Here is a 17407-nt window from a genome sequence, read left to right on the forward strand (position 1 = left end):
GTTCCCCTTTCTTTGAGGACCGACCGGAGGTTCCGCTGTCACCTCTGCGGGCCGCCTTCGGTGAACGTCTTCAAGGACCTTTCTTCAAGGACCGAAAAAATGGCCGCTATTCGGAGCTTTTCGTTATTTGGAACTTCGGATAAAAGGTTGTACACCTGTACTGAAAACTCCAAAGTTAATCTTAAATTAAAACTTTAATCCAGCAAAATGTTCACGTCAGTTTTATTACCAGATCAGTAACCAACAGTATTCATTTCAATTCTTATAAGCACAAGATTGATTTATAACACTCGATCTCACATGATTGAGCAAATGTTTGATTTTTATTTATTAAATGTACGGAAAATGTATTGCAAAATCTGCTAGCGTGCGTTATTAAGTTCCTTGCATTTTCTCTTAATATTCTACAGAGCAATAAGATGTGACCCACCTAGACCTTACATTATTGATTGATAATCTTCTATGGAATTAAACTATCATTAGCTCCATTTAGCAATAAAGATATTAATGAGTAATGGGCATGATTCAAACAAAACACTGACCTTTTTATCTATCAGCGCATTACAGATTATACCAAATTTACGTTGTCTGTGTACCAGTACAGAAATACAAAGTTACAAGAAACATTATAAAACTTTCAAATCTTACAGCCTGAAAATGTGCACACTGAAGACAGCCACATAGGCACTTGAGAAAATGAAAACACCACATTGGGATAAGGCACAAAGACTAAACTCAGTCTTTTAAAAAAAGACAATATCAGCATCACTGTAGAATGTTCCAATATATAGATTTTTGCCACAGACACTGATACGCAAATTGCACCATCCATCACTGTATTTTCATATCTGCTGTAGCACAATTACACTGAACTCACATTGATGTTCAACATGTACTCATAATATTTGGGATTCATTATCACATACATTTGGTTGTCATGCAACTTCTTGGAAATTACCTGCTTCTGCTGATATAATGTTATCAATCTAGATCCTGAATTTTAACATAATTTCTTATTTTATCTCAGTTTGCTAAATCATACAATTTCAAATGATTAATATAATGAATGAATTAATTGGCAAAATAAAATCTTTGCTCAACGTATAATAATCAGAAGGGAAAAGGTTTTGCATTTAGTGTCAGAAATATAAATATATAATATATTCAGAATTTAAATAAATTTATGTTGCTATAATTAGCCTCAGCTTTATTTTCATGAATATAAGAAAATCCAAATGTGGATGAAAATATTGAAAAATGCCTATATCTGGAAGTGCAAGGATGTGTTCATTCAGAAACACAAACCAACATGTTGGTCAGCCATGATCACAATGAATGGCGGTGCTGGCTCAAAGGGCCGAATGGCCTCCTCCTGCACCTATTTTCTATGTTTCTATGTTAAAATTAAATCTTTTGACATTTCCTTTCAGTCTTTCAAGTTTGAAAAGTACAGTGACATCAGCAGGGAGCTCTCACTTGTCTATTTCCAAAACTATTTTAACAAAATAGTTAAGAGCTAAGTACCACAAAATCTGGAGCTAAGTACCACAATTGGTTGTGGAGTATAAAGTGAGTCTGCACCATCGATTTCTAGTTTTTAAATGACCATTATATGTTATTTTAATCAATATAAATGGAAAATCTATGCCATTAAGAAAAAAAAAAAAAAGATTTTCATGCAATACCTCAAGAAACTGCGAAAACAAATGATGGTTGAGCTGCCTAAAATCTGTTGACCAAATTGATCAGCTTTTCACAGATAGTGTAAAGAAGCAAATTCCTCGTGGCTGAAGAACACAATTCATGTGCACAATACCACCCACTATAATGTCTCACTCAATTTCTTTTAACTAGAAGTTTATATAACTAGAGTGTTTATATACACCTCAGAGGTATTAAATATATGTTAGGAATTTTAAAAGGCATTGCTGTCTAAAATAGCTGAATAATAATAAGAATTGTTGGTGTTTTAATATCACTTAATTCTATGTATTATACAACAGCTTCTCTGATAAGACTCAGTTACTGTAAACAAAATTATAGGCAAAATGTTTCAATTGAAACAATGAGCACATTAACTAGGAAAATAATCCAGGAATTTATGTCCAGAAAAGGTAAAGGCAAATTCTAAAATCTAAAACATGGTTATGTAGTGAATAAAATCAGGTGAAATCAAGTCATATCAAAACATAAACAATACATGCAAAATTAGTAATATTGTCAATATTGTTCACGATCCTTATTATCTCCCAATGGGTTAATGTAAAAATTTAGTAAAGTTCAATGAGGATTCATGATGATATTTTGATCTACAGATTTCCTCATGGGAAACTCAATCATTGTATTAGGTAAGCAGGAATTTTTTAGACGATTATCACAACTGACGTGATGTTGACAGTAAAAGTGTGCAGTAAGGTCCACCGTCAAACTTTCTCCAACTTAATTATTTTTCAGGAGTCCCTTTTTATACACAATGAACCCTGCAGCAGCTGCAGAAGTGAGAAACGCTGACCATCCAAAAAGCTTGATGACTCCTGGAACCGAAGGCAGGTTTCTCTCCCAGAAAGTTGTCTTGATTGGGAATGCAGGAACATCCTGAAAGAAATATTCAGATTTGCATTCAGTGAAAAAATGTTCAATGCCTACAATCTACAAAAGTCTCAAACGTACAAGGGAACAAAGTGAGAATCAGAATGAAACTTCAAGATTGAAAGCTGAAATCATTGGAGTTGGTCATTAAAGCAGCAAACTGTAAATGGAGCAGGCCACGTGAGGGAAAGACAGGAACAGAGTCAGACACTGGCTGACAGAATGGGGGAAGCGGGATGATGGGGGAGAGGGAAAGAGAGAAAATTGAGAAACCTATTCACTAATCAGTTGCAATGTTTTTAGAAGTACTAGAAAGGCTGAATATTTAAAGTGGACAAGGCAATTAATCCAGATGGGATGCATCTTAGGTTGCAGATGAAAGTAAATGGGGAATCTGCTGGACCTGGACCATAATCATCCAGCTATTTGTCGGTATTGGGGTGGATCCCAAGGACTGAAACACTGCAAATCTTACATCCTTGTTCAAAAACTGGTGGAAGAATAGAGCCTGTAGCTCCAGGCCAGTCAGTTTCATTCCAGTAGTGAGGCAAGTTTGATGACAATAATAGACTATAGAACTAGATTAACATGGACAAAACTGCAGTAATTAGGGAAAGTCCGCTCAGATTTGTTAAAGGCAAATCATGCTTAATCAGAATGAGGTGACGGACATGGTTGATGAGAATAACGTGATATACAAGGCTCTGGTAGATAAAGTCATGAAATGAAGGCATAACAAGAAAAATCAATATGAACAAAAAAATATCTTCCTCAACATGTGGTTAGATTCTGGAATGAACTGCTGGGAGTAGCGGATTGGGGGGGTGTAAGGTGCTGTGAGTGGAAGCAATCGTATTATTCAGAAGGCAAATTAACAGGTCAAAGGAAATAGATAGGGTTGTTGGGAAAGGTCGGGGATGTGAGATTTGCTGGATTGCTCTGTATAAAGCTAGCAAAATCTCCTTCTGTACTGTAAAACTTCTGAGATTCTGTCAGTAATGAAAGAGATGCCCCAAGCCAAAGCAGCCTTGTTCCTGTTAATAGGGGACAGATCTTTTGGATCAGAGATTTGATTCAGAACTCCTGAGCCCAACAAAATAAAACCTCAGAAACACAATTAACCAAATCCAAAGGCGTATTCAATTATCAACAGAGATACAGTAGAAGAAAACTACTCGCAAACATAAATCTTACTTTTAATTAAGTTACACAGATGAAAATCATGTTCTAATGCACAAGAGTTTTTACTGATTGAATGTGGTTAATAACATTCTAAAAATTAACAGAGGAAAACAGACAAGTGTTTCAATTTAAAAATAATTGTGATCCTTCTGCATGGGATTCACACAAGTGTTCAAATAATTTAAAATGTAATGAGAAGACAAGCATATGTATATGGTAAAAATAACTGGATTCTTTATGTCAATGCACCAAATAGTTTATTTAAAAGTAGCTCAAGGCCCCAGTTAATGAAATGAGTGGATAAAATGTCATGTTAACTCCAGGCAAGATGTACCCCATAAGGTCATGAAAAAGAGACATCACAAGATATTCAAGAACTTACCATGGAAGCAGACTCAGACTGCCAAATCTCACATTCTGAAATTTGCCCCATCTCATACAAAATCTGAAAAATATATTTTAAAAATGTAAGCTTTTTTAATTCACCCCCCCCCCCTCCACTAGGCAACCATTACTTACCTAGCCCTTTGTCAAACAGTTAGTATCAAATGATACTAAAATGGGCACTGATATTAGTTTGGATCAACACATCTGCCTTGCCCCCATATTTATATGCTTAAAGTGACATTTCAACATTTGGATAATAGTTTTGTGAGACCGGGTACATAGTAGATTACTCCAATATATGTCACCAGTAAACAATGTTATTAATGGATAACAACTGCAAACTCTAAGGTTGTATAATCTGAAGTAAATAGTTTTCCGATAGTAATATGTTTTGGCTGCAGCCTGGAAAATATTCCAATCAAGCACTCCCAGTGTAGTGCAGTGGTGGCATTTACCTCTCTCTGATAAGAGATGATAAATAAAATCTCACAGGGTTTGGGTTATATTGGTACTTCAGTGCAAAACTGAAGTGTGTTGCTTTAAATGAGATGTTCAATCTTGCTTCGCTATACAGATACTGTATATTTAAAGAGCTCTTGGTACTATTCCTGGGAGAGCAGCAGTATTCTATAAAACATTGGGAAATGTTGGAGAACAGTGAGACCGAGGGTTACAAGTACAGGGGTTCCTGAAAGTGGCGACACAGGTAGACAGGTCACATTACAGCTGTACACGGCTTTGGTGGGCTTGCACTTGTGGAGTATTATGTTTAGTTCTGGCCACTATACTATAGGAATGACGTGGTTAAGCTATAGACACTGCAAAAATTATGAACTGGGATGCTCTGGACTGGTGAGCTTGAGTTATGAGGTTAGGATGGGAAGATGTTCTTTGGAGCAGAGGAGGCTGAGGGGTTCACCATACGGAGGTTCATACATTCAAGTGAATGGTCCTAGGGTAGAAGTATCTAAAATTAGACGGCACAGGTTTAGGGTGGGAATGGAAAGATTTAGATGGGATCTAAGGAGCAGGTTTTTCACATATATAAAACAATGTGTATACAGTGGCTTGCAAAAGTATTCATACCCCTTGAACTTTTTCACATTTTGTCACGTTACAACCACAAATGTAAATGTATTTTATGTGATAGACCAACACAAAGTGGCGCGTAATTGTGAAGTGGAAGGAAAATGATACATGATTTTCAATTTTTTTTACAAATAAAAAACTGAAAAGTGTGGCATGCAAAAGTATTCAGCCCCCTTTACTCTGATACCCCTAAATAAAATCCAGTGCAACCAATTGCCTTCAGAAGTCACCTAATTAGTAAATAGAGTCCACTTGTGTGTAATCTAATCTCAGTATGAATACAGCTGTTCTGTGAAGACCTCAGAGGTGTGTTAGAGAACATTAGTGAACAAACAGCATCATGAAGTCCAAGGAACACCCCAGACAGGTCAGGGATAAAGTTGTGGAGAAGTTTAAAGCAGGGTTAGGTTATAAAAAAATATCCCAAGCTTTGAACATCTCACGGAGCACTGTTCAATCCATCATCCAAAAATGGAAAGAGTATGGCACAACTGCAAACCTACCAGGACATGGCCGTCCACCTAAACTGACAGGCCGGGCAAGGAGAGCGTTGATCAGAGAAGCAGCCATGAGGCCCATGGTAACTCTGGAGGAGCTGCAGAGATCCACAGCTCAGGTGGGAGAATCTGTCCACAGGACAACTATTAGTCGTGCTTTCCACAAATCGGGCCTTTATGGAAGAGTGGCAAGAAGAAAGTAATTGTTGAAAAAAAGCCATAAGAAGTCCCGTTTGCAATTTGCCACAAGCCATGTGGGGGAGACAGCAAACATGTGGAGGAAGGTGCTCTGGTCAGATGAGACCAAAATTGAAGTTTTGGCCTAAATGCAAAACGCTATGTGTAGTGGAAAACTAACACTGCACATCACCCTGAACACACCATCCCCACTGTGAAACATGGTGGTGGCAGCATCATGCATTTCTTCAGCAGGGACAGGGAAGCTGGTCAGAGTTGATGGGAAGATGGATGGAGCAAAACACAGGGCAATCGTGGAAGAAAACCTGTTAAAGTCTGCAAAAGACTTGAGACTGGGGCGGAGGTTCACGTTCCAGCAGGACAACGACCGTAAACATACAGCCAGAGCTACAATGGAATAGTTTAGATCAAAGCATATTCATATGTTAGAATGGCCCAGTCAAAGTCCAGACCTAAATCCAATTGAGAATCTCTGGCAAGACTTGAAAATTGCTGTTCACAGAGGCTCTCCATCCAATCTGACTGAGCTTGAGCTATTTTGCAAAGAAGAATGGGCAAAAATTTCAGTCTCTGGATGTGCAAAGCTGGTAGAGACATACCCCAAAAGAATTGCAGCTGTAATTGCAGGGAAAGGTGGTTCTACAGAGTATTGACTCAGGGGGGCTGAATACTTTTGCACGCCACACTTTTCAGTTTTTTATTTGTCAAAATAATTGAAAGCCATGTATCATTTTCCTTCCACTTCACAATTATGCGCCACTTTGTGTTGGTCTATGACATAAAATCCCAATAAAATCCATTTACGTTTGCGGTTGTAACGTGACAAAATGTGGAAAAGTTCAAGGGGTATGAATACTTTTGCAAGCCACTGTACATGCAACAAGCTGCTAGAGGAAGTATAATTACAACATTTTTGTAAAACATTTGGACAGGATGATCTAAATCCAAGGTACAAATACATTTCTTATTGCAGAGGATAGTGAATCTGTGGAATACTCTGTTCTAGGGCATTTTGGAGGCCAGTTCAATAGAAGTAGTTAAAGTGTAGGTGGATATATTTTTAAAAGATCAAGGGTTTGAAGGCTATGGGGATCTAGCACAAAGGAATAATTGTGGCCTGTGGTAGATCAGCCAGGATTGTACTGAATGGCAGGACAGGCTTGAATGGCTTGATTGCCTATCTCTGCTCCTACTTTTTTGTGTTGTTGTGAGGGGGTTGGTTGTCAAGAAATATTAACATGTTTATATTTTGCTCTGCTAAAGTCACAAAGGGCACGTTGTTTTGATGGTGCACTCTCTACACAGTGATATATATCATCAGTGTAAAATATCCACCAAGACAATGTTGACAGTCTGCATGCAGTTCATTGCAATTATTCTTATTTCCATCTGCAATCCTGGCTATTTTGACACTCCCATTTTTGCTATCGTAGGCAAATCTGACTACTTAGCATCAAGCTATTGTATCCTAGTAATTCATTAAATTAGAAACCAAAGATTTAGGGCATACTTCATTTAGTGCTTCCTCCCATTCCCAGGCTTCCTGACCGAGGTGTTAGAAATTGGTTGGCAAAAGTGTTTAAATCGGGACACAATTTTCATATGGTAAAAATAAAAAGTAAATACATCTTTGTTAGATGCACAAAAGTCCAGAATTCGAGCATAGTGTGCTGGAAGTCAGAGGATAGAGGTGAGGCCTTATAAGGGTTTAAATATTTGAATGAGTGTGTTAATGAAGAGTCAATGCAATTTAGGAAAACTGGTGAAGCATGAATGGGACTTTGTGCAGATTCGAACATAGACAGCAAAGTCCAGATGAGCTCAAGTTTTGTGGAACAAAACATTGGCTTTGTGAGAATTGAAATCAAATCAGAATGAAATATTCAGGCAGCATGTAATGGAAAGAGAAACAAAGTTAATGCTTCAAGCTCATAACCTATCAGCAGGGTTCTAAGAATAAGTCATCCGCTAAACATGAACTCAGTTTCTCCCCCAAGGATGTTGCCTGCCCTCTTGAATATATCCCGCACTTTTAACTTTTATTTTCCGAGGGTGGAAGTTGGGAGGTTAACCAGGAGAGTACTGGCAGAGTTGAATCCAGAAAAGGATGAAGAAAGCTCTCTGCAGCTAGTGGTCTGAGAGAAGGGCAAAATCAATAATGTTATGAAGGTTGAAGTAGGCAGTGCTGAAGTGAATGTATATATTTTTTTTGTTGCAGATTTGCCGTTGCCTGGTCATAATGACACCGCTTCTTCCCGACACAGCTCCAAGTTAAAATGCCATTCAAGATTATAGTAATATAAACGGATTGGCAACAGTTCATGGGGTTCCTGATTTTATTAGGCCAGTACCATCTCAACCACTTAATTGCAGTAATTGTTAAAATGATTATCTATGCTTTTCTGACAAAAAACAGACAATCAGGAGCCAAAATGTTTAGGGACCTCCCCAATCCATGCCATTCCGACTGAGTGGGACGAGTTGCACATAACCTCAACCTGTTTTAAATATCTGGGAGTCCACATCTCTGAGGATATGACATGGTCATCACACGCCTCAGCACTGGTGAGTAAGGCAAGGCAGCGCCTTTACAACCTCAGGCAATTGTGGGAATTCAGAGTGTCTCCGAGGATCCTATAGTGCTTCTACGCAGCGGCGGTGGAAAGCATCTTGGAACATTACCATCTGGTTCGGGAATTGCTCTGCCAAGGACAAGAAGGCTCTGCAGAGAGTAGTGCGTTCGGCCAGTACCATCTCAAACTCACTCACCCCCCTGCAGGAACTATATACAACAGGAGGTGCAACTCCAGAGCAAACAAAATCATCTAGACCTTTTCCACCCCTGCAACGGAAAGCCGCTACGGTCAGGCATCAGCCTCCGTTGCCACGCAGTGAAACGGATGTTTAGAAGGAGTTTTTCTTCCCAGAGGCAATTCGGACTGTAAACGCCTATCTCACCAGGGACTAACTGTACAGAACGTTTTTCCTTCTATTATTTATTATGTAAAATAATATGTGTGTTATGATTGTGTTTATAAATTGTTTGGTTGTTTTGTTGTTCCGCGAGCATTGCCACTTTCATTTCACTGCACATCTCGTATGTGTATGTGACAAATAAACTTGACTTGACTTGACGACTTGAAATAAGGTAAAATGAGGGAAATAAACAAGCAGTTAAACAATCTTCCCAATATACCACAAAGATGATAATGGATAGCTATGAATAAAAGCAAAGCATTAATTGTATTAACATATATTGATCATTGCAATAGCACTCAGCCGTGCATACATCAGAGCATTGAGTAGTAGTTTTCTGATCTGAGCCTGGCACATCCAGAGGAGAAGAACACACATGTGCGAATGTTGTTCGTGGACTTTAGTTCAGCATTCAATACAATCATCCCTCAGCACTTGGTAAGCAAATTGGGTTCATTGGGTCTCAGCACCCCCTTGTGTACCTGGCTACTGGACTTCCTCACTGTGAGACCCCAGTCAGTGCGGGTTGGAAACAACACCTCCAACATCAACTCTCTGAGCACCGGTTCTCCTCAGGGCTGCCTCCTGAGTCCACTGCTGTTTACCCTGATCACCCACGACTGTTGTGCCAGGTTTAGTACAACCACATCATGAAGTACGCAGATGACACAACAGTGATGGACCTTATTCGGGACGACAATGAACTGGCTAACAGTGAGGAGGTGAAATAACTGGTGGGGACTGGTGCAACACGAACAATTTGATCCTGAATGTTGACAAAACAAAGGAGGTCACCGTTGACTTCAGGAGAAACCGGCACAGTCACACACCACTAATTGGTATAACTGGACATATTGTATTGCCACGGTTATGTTAGCATTTTCAAAGGCCTTGCAGATTGACACTGAGGATTATTCCTGATTTGACAACAGTATTAGAGATGTGGATTATTTCTACTCAGAACAAACAGAAGATCAAGGGAGACCATAATCTAAATCAATTAGGGAGACATACAGTGCCCTCCATAATGTTTGGGACAAAGACCCATCATTTATTTATTTGCCTCTGTACTCCACAATTTGAGATTTGTAATAGAAAAAAAAATCACATATGGTTAAAGTGCACAGTCAGATTTTAATAAAGGCAACAAAGGAGTTTTTCAAAGCTAAAAAATGGTCAATTCTTTAGTGGCCAAGTCAATCACCCGATTTGAACCCAATTGAGCATGCCTTTTATATGCTGAAGAGAAAATTGAAGGGGACTAGGCCCCAAAACAAGCACAAGCTAAAGATGGCTGCAATACAGGCCTGGCAGAGCATCACCAGAGAAGACACCCATCAACTAGTGATGTCCATGAATCGCAGACTTCAAGCAGTCATTGCATGCAAAGGATATGTAACAAAATACTAAACATGACCACTTTCATTTACGTGACATTACTATGTCCCAAACATTATGATGCCCTGAAATGGGGGGACTATGTATAAATACAACTGTAATTTCTACATGGTGAAACCAAAATGTATAAAAATGGCCTTTATTAAAGCAGCAATCAGGAATTAAAGCAAAGTAGTCATAGACTGTTAGGCAAATTGGATGAAGGTAAATAATGTTTGAGTGTTAATATTAATGTCAATCTTATGAAGAAAGACTGGATAGACTTGGTTTATACTCTCTAGAATTTAGGAGATTGAGAGGGGATCTTATAGAAACTTACAAAATTCTTAAGTAGTTGGACAGGCTAGATGCAGGAAGATTGTTCCCGATGTTAGGGAAGTCCAGGACAAGGGGTCACAGCTTAAGGATTAGGGGGAAATCCTTTAAAACCGAGATGAGAAGAACTTTTTTCACACAGAGAGTGGTGAATCTCTGGAACTCTCTGCCACAGAGGGTAGTTGAGGCCAGTTCATTGGCTATATTTAAGAGGGAGTTAGATCTGGCCGTTGTGGCTAAGGGGATCAGGGGGTATGGAGAGAAGGCAGGTACGGGATACTGAGTTGGATGATCAGCCATGATCATATTGAATGGCGGTGCAGGCTCGAAGGGCCGAATGGCCTACTCCTGCACCTAATTTCTATGTTTCTATGTTAATAATGCATTTCCTATTGACAACTACATGGAATTTGTTGCCTAGGTTCCCTATTATTTTAACTTGCTGTCACAGCAGAGCAAAAGATTGTGCCATGATTGTTTACATGCATACATGTGGGGGGGAGGGGCGCAAGGGGTTCATGCCAATGCAGAATTATAGAAAATTCAGAAATAGGAAGGCAAATGATTTCACTCCATTGGTGAGCTCTTCTCTGCCCTAGTTTATGCAGAATACCGGACATCTCAGAACAATGCAAACATGGTAAAAGAAAATACATGAATGGCATCAATTCTAATCTAAATTACATTTTCTAATTAGTTTAAGGTTACTGAAAATTGTATTGTGAGATTACTTTCACATAAATAATTAATTTTGGCATATAATGCATTTTCAAATTAATGTAAAATAGCAAATTAACTCTGACATGCATTATGCCTCAATATAAAATAATTGTATTTATCACTGCATAATTGAAGGTGCAGAGTATTATCAGAGGCATTTTAAACGTTTAACATTGTGCTTTGTGCTTGCTATGCCTCCCTGGTGCCAGGGTTCAGGATGTCACAAGCTGAATTCAGAACATCGTCGAGAGAGAAGGTGAACAGCCGGCAGTAGTTGTGCATCTAGGCACAAACGACATCGGGAAGAAGAGGAAGGAGGTTCTCCAACATGAGTTTAGAGAGTTGGGAAGAAGACTGAAAGGCAGGACTTCTAGGGTGGTTATCTCTGGATTGCTTCCAGTACCTCGTGCTAGTGAAGACAGGAACAGGGAGATGGGGGATCTGAATATGTGGCTGAAAGGCTGGAGCAGGGAGCAAGGATTTAGATTTCAAGACCACTGGGATCTCTTCTGGTGTAGGGGTGACCTGCACAAAAGGGACGGGTTACACCTTAACTGGAGGGGGATGACATTCTGGCAGGCAGGTTTGCTAGGGCTACATGTGTGGGTTTAAACTAAATAGTGGGGGGGGGAGGGATTGACAAATTGGGAGTATAAAGATGGAGTTGAAGGGGAAGTGAGTACAGGAAACATTACAAAAGATTCTCGAATTAATTGGAAGGAAAGTTCTATAAGGGATAAAGGAGTAAGGTCAGGGCCAATTGCGAGCAGTGCGAGGGGGGACTTGAATATGGAGGTCAAAGTGTTGTATATGAATGCGTGAAGTATAATGAATAAAGTGGACGAGCTTGAGGCTCAGTTAGAAATTGGCAAGTATGATGTTGTGGGAATTACTGAGACGTGGCTGCAAGAGGGCCAGGGCTGGGAACTGAATATTCAAGGGTATACATCCTATTGAAAAGACAGACAGGTGGGCAGAGGGGGTGGGGTTGCTCTGTTGGTGAGGAATGAAATTCAGTCCCTTGCAAGGGGTGACATTGTAACAGGAGATGTGGAGTCAGTATGGATAGAACTAAGGAATTGTAAGGGTAAAAATACCCTAATGGGACTTATCTACAGGCCCCCAAACAGTAGCCTGGATATAGGGTGCAAGTTGAATCAGGAGTTAAAATTGGCATGTAGTAAAGGTAATGCTACAGTTGTTATGGGAGATTTGAACATGCAGGTAGACTGGGAAAATCAGATTGATACTGGACCCCAAGAAAGGGAGTTTGTGGAGTGCCTCTGTGATGGATTCTTAGAGCAGCTTGTATTGGAGCCTACCAGGGAGAAGGCAAATCTAGATTTAGTGTTATGTAATGAACCGGATTTGATAAAGGAGCTTAGAGGTTCATGAACCATTATAGGCCTTTTTCACGGGGCGACTTGACGCAAGATGTAACCAGAGTGAAGTGGTCGTGGTCTAGCACGATATCATACGATATAACGGGGGCGTAGACAAAGAGTTCCCACGGTACTCGGCATTTCTGTTATTTGTGCGAGTGACTTGTCCGTCTCCCGAGCTTTCCCGTTAAATCTTGAATGACATTGTAAACTGTCAAGTGTAATTAAATCATCACGTGACACAAATTATGTCACTTTTTTTTCCCCACACACTATAAATATCCTCCCTTGGTTGAATTGGTATATACACACACAAAGCAGAGTTTTACTGTGTATGTGGGAGACACAGATGGAGTGAGCACAGTTACTCGGTCTTTACTGTGTGTGGGAGAGGGGGAGAAAGAGACGTACACTCACAGAGGCTGAGTCTCTCAGCCTGTGTGAGGGGAGGGAGGGGAGAGAGAGAGGCACACACAAGGTGGATGTGAAATCTCACCTGCCTGTTTCAGTGACAGACACCCGCCGCCAGTAAATGAAGACACCCCCATCTGTCTCCTCCTCCTCTCCCTCGACTCCCCCACCTTTCCCTCCCAACTCCAGTCCCGTCCCGACCCCCTGGGAAACTGAAGGGAGCAACAATTAACTGCTGCCTGCCCGCTGAGTTAAAGAGTTCCCACGGTAGTAAGACAATGTTAGTTGCGCCCAAGTTTAAATTTAAGTTTAAAAGTAACTCAGCGGGCCAAGTAGCATCTCTGGAGAAAAGGAATAGATTCCATTTTTGGTCGGGACCCTTCTTTGGGATGATTGTAGGGGGGAACTGGAAGCAAGAAAAGACCGGGACAAATCAGGGCCAACAACAGATGACCTCAGCAGGGTATTTTGAAGAGGGGTCCCGACCCGAAATGTCGCCTAACCCTTTCCTCCAGAGATGCTGCCTGACCCACTGAGTCACTCCAGCACTTTATGTCTATATTTGGTTCCCTGATAGGCCAATTGTTGGCTAGGGATAGTGTGATCCCAAGAGGGAACCAGCGTTGCAAACCTTGGACTGGTTAACCGACATTTACTGCATGGGGGGGGGGGGGGGGGGGGGGCAGGAGGGGGGGGGCGGGGGAGAGAGAGAGAGTGTAAGTCACCTAAAATTAAATAATTCAATGTTCATAGTGAACACAGACACAAAATGTTGGAGTAACTCAATGGGTCAGGGCAACATCTCTGGAGAAAATGAACAGGTGGCGTTTGTGTCTATCTTCGGTAAAAACCAGCATCCGCAGTTCCTTGCTGCACAATGGATCTCAGTGTCAAGTCTCTGACTCCCGTTGGCAGGCCATTCGGCCCAAAGCCTGCCCAGCGATGACTAACCCATGTCACAGGGGGATGGTGTGAAGGCGGAGTTAGACAGAGCTTGATTAATGTTACGGTTGGGGAATGGGCCATAATATGGCCAGGAAAACGCTGTTATTCGTGACGCCCCCTCCGCCCTTTCCCAGCTGTTCTCAATCGCACCCCTGGCCACACAACAATTTATACTTTAAGAAGGAATACACGGAACATCTAAACTCAGAACGTTTCTAAGAGTGAGCCATGTGAGCACTTTGATCATTTTCCCTGTATTTGCATTTGACAAAATAGTCGGAAAAAAATGTTTAAAAGTGTTCATACCTTTTGCTATGCCTAATTGGCCCTTAACTCTGCAAAAATAGGCTGATATTCGTAGGTGAAATGTCACCAACAATAATTGATTCTATTATTAATTGACTAATAATTTACTCTATTAGCAATTTATTAAATCTGACTACATGCAGCACAGTGGTTGAGTTGCTGCCTCACAGCCCCAGAGACCGGGGTTCGATCCTGACCATGGGTGCACCGGTTTCCTCTCACACTCTAGAGATTACAGGTTTGTAAGTTAATCGGCTTCGGTAACATTGTAAAATTGTCCCTGGAGTGTATAAGAATAGGTGGTCGGCGCGGACTCAGTGGGCCGAAGGGCCTGTTTCCGCGCTATATCTCTAAAATCTGAAGTTAGGTAATGTCTAAAGGAACTGCAGATGCTGGTTAATACGCACTAAAGGACACAAAATGTTGGTGTAACTCAGCAGGTAAGTCAGATCTGGGAAGAAAAACATAAAAAGCTGGAGTAAGTCAGCGGGTCAGGCAGCTTCTCTGGAGAAAAAGAATAGGTGGCGATTCGAATCGGAACCCTTCTTCAGACATCCTAATCGGAATTGAGTCTGAAGATGTGTCTCGTCCGAAACACCACCTATTTTTCTCCAGAGATGCTGCTTGACTCGCTGAGTTACTCCAGCTTTTTGTGTCTGTCTTTGTTTTAAACCAGCATGTGCAGTTCACTCCTTTACACGGGTCTCTGGAGAACATTGATTGGTAGCGTTCCGGACCCTGCTTCGAAAAGGCATCGATCGCTGGTCGGCGAGGACTCCGAGCTGTATCTCTCAAAGAAGTACATGTGAAAAATTTCTCACGGACCATAAAAATGCGGGACCTTTCAGTAAAGTCCCTTTTAAAGATTATAGATATTTTCTTGAATCTCATTAACATAACTCATGAATAAGTTGATGTCCATATGCGGATGCAAATCTTTATTTTTTAAATTCAATCCCACAGAAGACAATTTTTACTCACCTTCTGTCCCCTCTGTCCAGCTTCCGGGTTCACCGTTCGCAGGAGTTCCCACGGTACACGCAAGAGTCAGTACGGATATCGCACTGGCCACTACGTGCATATAATGTTGCAATATTCAACCACAAGTGTACAAGTCACTCTTGGAGAAATTCAAGCTTGTTTGAATTTTCTCCCGAGTCACCAAGTTACACGAGTACCTGCCGTTAGCGCCACGGTGGTCCACGAATGCCGTACGGTTATCGCAAGAGGTTCCCACGATGTTCAACTATGGTTAACTCTTGCGTCAAGTCGCCCCGTGAAAAAGGGGTTTTAGGAAGTAGTGACCATAACATGGTCAGGTTTAATCTACAATTGGAGAGGGAGAAGAGTAGATCGGAGGTGTCAGTGTTACAGTTGAATGAAGGGGACCATGTGGCCATGAGGAAGGAGCTGGCCAAAGCTGACTGGAAAGATACACTAGCAGGGATTACAGTGGAACAAAAATGACAGGTATTTCTAGGATTAATACAGAAGGTGCAGGATCAGTTCATTCCTAGGAGGAAGAAAGATTCCAAGGGGAGTAAGTGACAACCATGGCTGACAAGGGACGTCAGGGACAGTATAAAAATAAAAGAGAAGTACAATGTAGCAAAGATGAGTGGGAAGCAAGTGGATTGGGTAATGTTTCAAGAGCAACAGAAAATAACTAAAAAGACAATACGGGGAGAAAAGATGAGGTACGAAGGTAAGCTAGCCAAGAATATAAAGCAGGATAGTAAAAGTTTCTTTAGGTATGTGAAGAGAAAAAAATTAGTTAAGACCAAATTTGTACCCTTGAAGACCGAAAAAGGTGAATTTAATATGGGGAACAAGGAAATGGTAGATGAGTTGAACAGGTACTTTGGATCCGTCTTCACAAAGGAGGACACAAACAATCTTCCTGGTATAGTAGTGGCAAGAAGATCTGGGGTATGGAGGAACTGAAGGAAATCCACATTAAGCAGGAAATGGTGTTGGGTAGACTGAAGGCTGATAAGTCCCCAGGGCCTGATGGTCTGCATCCCAGGGTACGTAAGGAAGTGGCTTTAGAAATCGAGGATGCATTGGTGAAAATTTTCCAATGTTCTATAGACTCAGGATCAGTTCCTGTGGATTGGAGGGTTCCTAATGTTATCCCACTTTTTAAGAAAGGCAGGAGAGAGAAAACAGGGAATTATAGACCTGTTAGCCTAACATCGGTGGTGGGGAAGATGCTGGAGTCAATTATAAAATATGAAACAGCCGCAAATTTGGATAGCAGTAACAGGATCGGTCCGAGTCAGCGTGGATTTATGAAGGGGAAATCATGCTTGACTAATCTTCTGGAATTTTTTGAAGATGTAACTAGTAAAATGGACAAGGGAGAGCCAGTGGATGCAGTGTACCTGGACTTTCAGAAATCATTTGATAAGGTCCCACATAGGAGATTAGTGGGCAAAATTACGACACATGGCATTGGGGGTAGAGTGCTGACATGGATAGAAAATTGGTTGGCAGGCAGGAAACAGAGAATGGTGATTAACGGGTCCCTTTCAGAATGGCAGGCAGTTGCTAGTGGGGTACCGCAAGGCTCGGTACGGGGACCGCAGCTATTTACAATATACATCAATGGTTTGGATGAAGGGATTCAAAGTAACATTAGCAAATTTGCAGATGACACAAAGCTGGGTGGCAGTGTGAACTGTGAGGAGGATGCTATGAGAATGCAGGGTGACTTGGACAGGTTGGGGGAGTGTGCGGATGCACAGCAGATGACGTTTAATGTGGAGAAATGTGAAGTTATCCACTTTGATAGCAAAAACAGGAAGGCAGATTACTATCGAAATGGCAATAAGTTGGGAAAAGGGGAAGTACAGCAGGATCTGGGGGTCCTTGTTCATCAGTCTATGAAAGTAAGCATGCAGGTACAGCAGGCAGTGAAGAAAGTGAATGGCATGTTGGCCTTTATAAAAAGAGGAGTCGAGTATAGGAGCAAATAGGTCCTTCTGCAGTTGTACAGAGCCCTAGTGAGAC

The 17407-nt window shown here is 41.1% G+C and overlaps 1 protein-coding gene across 1 annotated transcript in view; it reads right to left on the reverse strand.

Annotated features, from left to right (window-relative positions):
• Nucleotides 1-304: 304 nt before the first annotated feature.
• Nucleotides 305-17407, reverse strand: part of mao (monoamine oxidase) — a 112990-nt gene continuing 95887 nt past the window's right edge. The window contains exons 14-15 of the mRNA XM_055644638.1: nt 4154-4216; nt 305-2595 (exon numbers count right to left, since the gene is read on the reverse strand). Of these exons, the coding sequence (XP_055500613.1) occupies nt 2440-2595; nt 4154-4216 (219 nt within the window). The 3' untranslated portion in view covers nt 305-2439. The remainder of the gene's footprint in view (nt 2596-4153; nt 4217-17407) is intronic.

This window comes from Leucoraja erinacea, chromosome 13 (genome assembly GCF_028641065.1).
Source record: "Leucoraja erinacea ecotype New England chromosome 13, Leri_hhj_1, whole genome shotgun sequence".
In the NCBI taxonomy this organism is placed as follows: domain Eukaryota; kingdom Metazoa; phylum Chordata; class Chondrichthyes; order Rajiformes; family Rajidae; genus Leucoraja; species Leucoraja erinaceus.